Below are 9024 nucleotides of genomic sequence, written 5' to 3' on the forward strand. Positions count from 1 at the left end.
TGACAGATTTTGAAAAAGGAGAGAATGAATGCTTATAGCATCGGCAGGGAACCTATTCTGTGGGGTTGTTGAGAGAAAGAATCAGATCTGTTATATTTTTAAAAGGGCTCTTAAGGGTTGAGAAAGTTGATTATTGCATAGCGTCAATATATGTTATGAATGTACTGTTGTATATATTGTTCAAAATAAAAAACACTTATTGGGTAAGAGATCCAGGTGATGATTCCGGGCAAATAAGGGTACAGCTGTCCCAAACGTGGCCACCAGAGACATGACGACATGTGCTACACATATTCCTTTGTACAGCTCATAATTGCATGGCTGTCTGAGATTTTACCTCAAAGCAGAGGGAGAAAAAGATGCATAATTGCTAACAACCGAGCCTAGATCACTGTACATTATCTAGCTCTTTGAACTCAGTGCTATAAAATGCTGTATTGGGAATATCAAAGGCCATTTGCTTAGTGCAGGGATCTCTCAGCACATTACAAAACAGGAGACTTCATTGCTAGAAACAATCAGTTTTCATCTCCTAGTGATTTTTTCCCATTTTTCCACAGGCAGCTCTTCTAGTTTGGTGTAGTGGTTAAGTGTGCGGACTCTAATCTGGGAGAACTGGGTTTGATTCCCCACTCCTTCACACACACAGCTGCTGGATGAACTTGGGCAAGCCATAGTTCTGTCAGAGCTGTTACTCTGAGTTTTTCTCAGAGCTCTCTCCGCCCCACCTACCTCACAGGGTGTCTGTAGTGGGGAGGGGAAGGGAAAGGAGTTTGTAAGTCGCTCTGAGACTCTGAGTGAAGGGCAGGGTATAAATCCAATCAGGGCTGGCTCGAGGTGTTTCTGTGCCCTAGGCAAGGCGCAGATGCCAACCTCCCAGTGGGGCTTGGAGACCTGGAGACCCTTTTGCCACCACCACTGTCTCCTCCTCCCCCCGCCGCCACCGAAGGGGGGGAGGAGGGAGGGAGGTGCACCCAGAGCTGCAGCCCCACCTCCGTGCTGCATGGCCCCGACGGCAGTGGGGGTGCCCTGCTGGCCGCCACCATGCAGCCTCCTCCGACTGTAAGCCGCTCTGTAAGCCGCTCCCCCCCCAATTAATTCTGAGCTGTCTCCAACCTCCCCCTCCCCCCGGCCTTGCGCGCTCTGCTCCCGACCTCTCCTCTGGTCTTTCCCCGCTTGGCCTGCTCCTATTTTTTTTCCTTTCATGGTCCAGGGCGCATGTGGATGGAGCCCCTCCGTGCACCCCACTCATTCAAGAGTTTGGGAAAGAGGGGGGGGAGGGAGGGCGAGCTATGGCGCCACCTCCTGTGCCCCGGCCGGGCATCCTGCTGCTGCTGCTCCTGCTGGCAGCAGCGGCAGCGCCGAGTCCCTTTGGCCGGGGGCTGGAGGGGGGGTGCCGCGGGTGCACCTCTCTCCGGCCAAGCCCACACCAGGACCCACTCCTCCGCCCCTGTGGCCTCTGGTGAGGAAAGAAAAGGAGGAGGGCGGGGTGCCTGAGACAGGCATGGACATGGGTGGGGTGGCCCCGCTCCCTCCTCGCTACCTTCCCCACCTGCTTCTGGGCGCACTGGGTGCTGGACTCGGGGGTGAAAGAGGAGGTGGAGGAGGAGCGCTGCGGTGCCCGGGACTCGCTTGGGGGCAGGGGGCTCTCGGCGGGGGTGAGGGCGGCAGTTTGCCACCCCGATCCAGGGCCTGCGCTCTAGCCGAACGTCTAGTTCGCCTAGCGGGTGAGCCGGCCCTGAATCCAATCTCTTCTCTTCTTCATCTATACAAAAAGTCAGTAAGGGCAACTAACCTTCAGATTCCACAAAAAATTGCCTTGACACTGTTGGCTGGGATTTGATTCTGAGATAGTCTGAACAAGTGGACCAGCATGAAAGAGAATCACTACAGAATAGTCCCAGAAGAAAAGACAGAAGGAGGGGCATACATGTGAGTGGCAAGGAGAAAGAGTTCTCCCAAAAGGTAACTATACGGCCATCTTTGAAACAACCAGATAACATCACTTCAAGGAATACTCCCATTGTATAGAAATATGTGTTAACCAGCACTCAAACCATGAACTTGCTAATAAGTGATATTTCGGGATGGCCAGTGGAAATTTGTGCAAGTATCACAGGCACCTATTGAGGTACCCACATAATATCTTCACATCTACATGCACCACTTTGAATGCCATTCTAAATATATTTCTGTTTTCCTTTTCTCTTCTGAGGCTGTGTGTTCACCATTTTCACCCCATGAGCACAATCTTTATTTTATAATTGGACCAATATATTCTCTCAGAAGTTAAAAAAAAACTGGCCATTCATTGGGTAGCAATAGGGAAAGGTCATGGCTCAGCGGCAGAACATCTGCTTGGCAAACAAAAAGTCAGCATCTCCGATTTTAAAAGGATCAGGCAGTAGATGATGCAAAAAACAAACAAACTCGATCTGAGATGCTGGTGACCCACTATTGGTCAGGGTAGACAATAGTGACCTAGATGGACCAGTGGTCTGGCTCAGTACAAGACAGGTCTTTGTGTTCAGATATCCCCCAACAGCAAGGAAGAGAGCAGGCGTTTGCCAGTTCCAGATTCAGTCCTTTCCATCTCCAGTTAAAGGATCTTGGACAGCAAGCCTTTTCTCTGCCTACATCCTTAGAGTGCTGCCGCCAGCAGAATAGACAATATTTGAATAGACAGACCAATATGTTCAAACTGCAATAGGCATCTTTCTGTCTGAACCAGTCTAGCATCCCATATGTTTCTGCCACAAATACTATTTAACCCTATTTCATGAAAGATCTCAGGCCACAGATGTTTGAAAACATTTTCTTTGTCCAAAAACCTGGAAAACATTCCCAGTCAGAGTAGACAATGTGAACAAGGTGGGTGACGTGGTAGGAGGCAGGTTCATATGTTCCTGTACATCCAAGGATCACCCTGCCTCCATCTGTTATGTGGATATGGAGATACTGCTTGAGAGTATAATGCCAGAAGAATGCTGAGAGAATGTAGCTTTACTCTCATGGGAAAGAGAGGCCCAGAGACCAATAATAGATAGAAACACTCCAGCTGTTGTGCTTGATTAGAGCTAAAGCATACATTCCTCAGTTTGTCTGGAACTGTTCATGGGCACCTGAACTTCCTTTTAGTGAATATTCCTTTGCATAATGTTTTCAGATCTGGGTTCTGCCACATACCTTTGTAGTAGAAGAGGCAGCGATCCACCAGCACAAACCAGCGCTTATTCCATTGCTTCACCCCTGAGCTGGCCTGAAAAGAGACATTGGAAAATGAATATTGTATCATAACACACAGCACTGCTCACAGTACAGAATCAGAGAAGTTCCAAAAAACTACCCATGAAAAAGGTATGACTGATATACATCCCTACAGAAGTTAGGGGAAATTGTAATTCTTTAGCTACCTCCAGTAGTTTTCCAGAGAGGTGGCATATAAATTCCCTAAATAAATAAACATGGGACTTTCAGAGAAGACAGGGCAATGGGACCTTGGAAGTCACATGGAGAACTTGTCAAGGTGCAAGATGGGTACAGCATTGCCCAGTACTTACAATTACAACTCTGTGGGACATGGGATTCAGCTCAATTTACACTAGATTTTTACATGGGGACTTTGAAGGAGGAAAGGCTGGGAGGGATGGATACTGCTGGGTACCCAAAAGTTCATTCTGCAAGGAATATTGCAAGGAATATTATGTGGTAGAGGGAGAAATGGCATTGACCTGCATGAAGCATTTCCTTAGCCATCTTCGAGATGCAGGCTGGGTTGTAATGTTCAAAGGAAAGGGAATATTTGGGAAGAAAATGATGTCAAATTGCAGCACAGGGGAAGGTGGGGGTTTCACCTGCTTGAAGAGCCAGCCACTCTTGGTCACTGCAGCATTGGGATTCCTCTTCATGGAATTGGAGCGTTTCCCAAATGCAATCCCCTTCCTGGAGGAGCGTGAGGCCTTTGGGAAAATGAAAGAGAAAAAGTTTTGGGAAACAGGGAGATTGAACCTGTCTTCCCCCAAAACAAACAGAAGTGAATGCAGACTCCCCCAGACAATACAACCAATTCTAGTTACAGGCAAGCATTGGTTTGTGTACATAACTTTTTCCCAGGCAACTCCAACTGAAAATGTTATTTATCTTTCCTGCTGTATTTAAACCAGCTCCTAGCTGTGTTTTTCCCCTCTTCTTAGCAAGAGATTGTTAGTTCCCTTGAGCCACAATAAAAGGTGGGATATAAATGTTCTAATAAATAAACAATAAATAGCAGCTACTCATGTTTACTGTAAAAAAAATGTCCTATATCACAAACCACAATGGCAGGTGAGTACAGGTGTCCCCATTATACACAGAAAAAAAGGAATCAAGGCCACAAGAGGCCATATTACTCTAATAAACATACCCGGCCATTGGGTCGTTCCTGAGGAGTTTCTGAAACCGTGGTATGATTAGAAGATTCACTCCTGACTGGTGCCGGCCGCTTGCTGCCTGTTTTGTTTGACATGTCCGAGGCAGAACTAGAATGGAGACAGACAAGGTGAGATGGGCATTACTGAATGATGTTGTTCCAGCACATGTACATCTTACCTATAATTTCACTGTGTGCACAACCTTATGCATATTTTAATTTTTAAATTTTATTTACATTATTTATAGTTCACTTTTCTAATTAAGACTCAAGGCAGATTACACAGAATATATATGCTTCATTCAAGATTCATTGAAAGCAATGATGCAAACAGCTTTGATGGGATATGGATCTATACTGTGTGAATTATCCTATATACACAGAAGTTGCTTGTCCTTTGCTTCATAGAAAATCCCTGCTGTTATCTCTTGAGATGGATTTGTGCAATAAATAGGATGTTACTAACTTTCAGTTGGCCTCTGAACTTTGTCAAACCACAATTCTATGTCCCAAATGGCAGAAAAATGAGAGAAAACCTACTTTTGCAGATCAAATTGGTTGTTTTCTTCTGGTATCTGGCCAGTCACAGGGTGAATAAAAGTGTTCTGTCTTTCATTATGGCTGAGAAAACATTTAAAAGGGAAAGGAATAGGCTATGCATTAATTAGATGGCACAAGCTAATGCACCCCATACCTGTGAACCAAGAATTCAATATAGCTCACAGAGTTATGACTTCGTTTTTCAAAAATCGTAAGAACATAAGAGAAGCCAATGTTGGATCAGGCCAATGGCTCATCCAGTCCAATACTCTGTCACACAGTGGCCAAAAATACCAGGTGCCATCAGGAGGTCCAGCAGTGGGGCAAGGACACTAGAAGCCCTCCCACTGTTGCCCCCCCCCCGGCACCAAGAATACAGAGCATCACTTGCCCCAGACGGAGAGTTCCTATCTATACCTCATGGCTAATAGCCACTGATGGACTTCTGCTCCATATGTTTATTTAATTCCCTCTTGAAGCCATCCATGCTCGTAGCTGCCACCACCTCCTGTGGCAATGAATTCCATGTATTAATCACTCTTTGGGTGAAGAAATACTTCTTTTTATCCATTCTAACCCGACTACTCAGCAATTTCATTGAGTGCTCATGAGTTCTTGTATTGTGAGAAAGGGAGGAGAGTACTTCTTTCTCTACCTGCTCTATCCCATGCATAATCTTATAAACCTCGATCATGTCACCCCTTAGCTGTTGTTTCTCCAAGCTAAAGAACCCCAAGCGTTTTAACCTTTCTTCATAGGGAAAGTGTTCCAACCCTTTTATCATTCTAGTTGCCCTTTTCTGCACTTTCCCCAATGCTATAATATCCTTTTTAAGGTGTGGTGACCAGAACTGTACACAGTATTCCAAATGAGGACGTACCATCAATTTATACAGGGGCATTATGATACCAGCTGATTTGTTTTCAATTCCCTTCCTAATAATCCCGAGCATAGTGTTGGCCTTTTTTATTGCAGTCACACACTGTCTCGACATTTTCATTAAGTTATCTACTATGACTCCAAGATCTCTCTCTTGGTCAGTCTCTGCCAGTTCAGACCCCATCAACGTGTATTTATAGTTAGAATTTTTGGCTTCAATGTGCATCACTTTGCACTTGGCCACATTGAACCCCATTTGCCATGTTGACGCCCACTCGCCCATCCTCGACAGATCCCTTTGGACACAGCATGTGTCATCTGTTGGTAGTGGTGGATGTCAATGCTGATGGCATCCCCCAAGACAAGAAACTTCCCTACTATGTCCTTCCATGCACAGTCAGTTTAAAGGGTTGGTAAAAATATTACTTGGTTAAAAGAGGAACACTTTTCCATTGTACTACATAAATATATTACATGAGTACACACATGAGTATGATACTTTCTTCTACTAAGACAACCACTGTCCAGTCTGAGAGGAGCTCTCCAGGGTATCAGGCAGAAAGAGGCCTTTCTACTGAGGATTCTTTGAGGTGGAGATGCTCTATCTCTGGACCACAGGTCCCCATCCTCAAAAAGAATATTAGGTGTGCGGGAGACTGCTTTTTCACAATGCTCCACAAATTTAATATGTCTGGAATATAGTCCTCTTTCTCTGGCACTGAAGCAAACAATTTCAGACAAAATTGGGTGTGTAGGTAAAGGAGATAATGTAAATTATCTTGTAATAATGCGAGTTACCTTGAAGAAAGTGCAGGATAAAGAAATTAATAAATAAAATAAACAAATTTCTTTAAAGGGAGTGGAAAGGCTTTTACTTTGCAGCATACAGCATTATACATCATATTATACAAAATGAGAGCCAGCATGGTGTAGTGGTTAAGATCAGAGAACTCTAATCTGGAGAATTGGGTTTGATTCCCCACTCCTCCAGATGAAGCCTGCTGGGTGACCTTGGGCCAATCACAGTTCTTGAAGAACTCTCTCAGCCCCACCTACCTCACAAGTTGCCTGTTGTGGGGAGAGATTACAGGAAGGTAATTATAAGCCCCCTGGAGAATCCTTAGGGCAGAGAAAAGTGGGGTATAAAAACCAACTCTTCTTCTTCATCAGCACACACCCATGCATATGTCATGATATTTGTAAATCTGTTATACTATTGCTACCAGACTGGGATTAGCAGTAGCATAAACTTGCTTCTGATGGATGGATGACAGATCATTTGCACAAGGCCTTACTATAACACCTTAACGCACCACCCAGAGTCTCCCAGCATCACACAGACTTTCAGACATTTTGCCTCTTAATGACTGTGTAAAGCAAGGCCGGAATGTTCTATCTGTTTCATATACCGGCAAATGAAGCTCAAAATGATTAATGACTTTAGCAGTATCATGCGAAAAACTCTATAGCAGAGACAGGAATTAGTAGCTCTACAACTCTGCCCAGCCCATTGTTTACATTACATAGCAGCAACCCAAGGGTTTTTTTTTCCCCCATGTGCCACAGCATATTTTGTTTCTTGGACAAGTGCATCTATGTTATATGTTTGCTTGCAAACATCTGTTTGTTGTAGTCACATTATACATTATTAAGTACAGAGTTTAAATTTGTAGATTAATAACATGTGAAAAGGTCTTCCATTTTTAACATCAAACAACTCATCAACACCAATATTATATTAATAATCTACATTAATAATGTTATATTAATAACCCTATGCACAGTGAAATCCTAAACAATTATTCTTAAAATCCTACTCAAGCCTACTTAATGAGGCTTACTCCCAGGAAAGTGTTCTCAGCCGTGCACTGTTAATCACGTAACATTTTCCAAATATCAAACACATGTTGTGGTATCTAACGTAGTTGGTTATGCCAACAGTCTACATGGGCCATTTGTCCTATCTGCCGAATTCTAATTAAATATTCTTTCTTTATGTCCTGGATCTGTCCTAGATTTCCAGTGCTGGGTGTATGTGAGGCCCTTCATTTTTAACCATAGGCCATCATATTACTGTTCATTGCCTGGTGATGATAAACATTTTATAGCAAGTAGTAAAAATATTTGCGCTCCCCCCCATACATATCCAAGATGGAAATGCCACTCTGTTATGTTTAGCTTAGAAACAAGAATGTAATATAAGCACCACCCCACAATTGCTATCCAAAATATCCTGCATGCAGCTTCCAAGGAGTCAAGAAATTATATATATGTATAGAGGGGTTAGATATAACTGCTCAGTTTTAACAGGTCTTCACACTATCATGCAACCCTCCCATTAGCTTTTTTAATGTCAATCCCTGTGGAGTTTTATTCCCCCTATTGATCCGGCTCCACCTGATAAATAAACAGCATCTACAGGAATGACTTATCCTAAAAAGGAAATCACATATGTAATCCCTCAGAGAAGGGCTTCTGCAAGCATCAAGAAACAAAACTATGAATTCAACAATCTGAATTTCACCCTACTCATCATCAGACCTAAACCTTGTTCAGAGTCTCAGTTCCTCTGCAGTTCTCTAACTGCACATACAAAAAGTCTCTGATCTGGTATAGTCATCACCATTCATGCCATGGAACTCAAATCACATTACAGTGATGTATGAGAATGAGTCCTTTTCATGAATGTGCAATACACACAGAGACTGTTTTTATTGCAGTTGTATGGTTCTATAATGGCTATGATGTGGTTGTGGGGATATAGAAACATACACATGGAAACTTACACCTACCTTGTGCCAATAAATACTTTGAGAAGTGGACTGTTAGAACATACAACCTAAGGAAGCATCTCAAAAGACAACTCAAGCTTTCAAAAGGTGCTATTTCGCATTTCATGCATCTCCCTAAGGATCCCAACCACACTGTTAACATTCAAACATAGGTTTTCATATTCCTAATTCCCCATTCCCAAAAATTCACTTTACAGTGCAATCCTATGCAGAGTTACTCTTCTCCAAACCCTTTAAACTGGGGCTTAGACTGGGGTAACTCAACATAAGACTACACTGCAGATTTCAGAAGAGAGCATGTGTCATTTCTGAAAGCACTATGAGAACTGCAATTCACAGATAAGATTCATTCATGCCAACCTTTGTTCCTCTACTTGTCTCAAAGGATATTTAGTAATTTAGTAA

General features: G+C 43.5%; 1 protein-coding gene across 1 annotated transcript in view; it reads right to left on the reverse strand.

The window, feature by feature from the left end:
• Positions 1 to 4993, reverse strand: part of PLEKHA6 (pleckstrin homology domain containing A6) — a 69733-nt gene extending 64740 nt beyond the window's left edge. Inside the window, exons 1-4 of the mRNA XM_015407318.1 lie at positions 4949 to 4993; positions 4403 to 4517; positions 3855 to 3959; positions 3187 to 3259 (exon numbers count right to left, since the gene is read on the reverse strand). Coding sequence (XP_015262804.1) covers positions 3187 to 3259; positions 3855 to 3959; positions 4403 to 4504 — 280 coding nt within the window. The 5' untranslated portion in view covers positions 4505 to 4517; positions 4949 to 4993. The remainder of the gene's footprint in view (positions 1 to 3186; positions 3260 to 3854; positions 3960 to 4402; positions 4518 to 4948) is intronic.
• Positions 4994 to 9024: the final 4031 nt, after the last annotated feature.

The sequence above is a fragment of the Gekko japonicus genome, unplaced genomic scaffold, assembly GCF_001447785.1.
Source record: "Gekko japonicus isolate JY-2015 unplaced genomic scaffold, Gekko_japonicus_V1.1 scaffold228, whole genome shotgun sequence".
NCBI lineage: Eukaryota > Metazoa > Chordata > Lepidosauria > Squamata > Gekkonidae > Gekko > Gekko japonicus.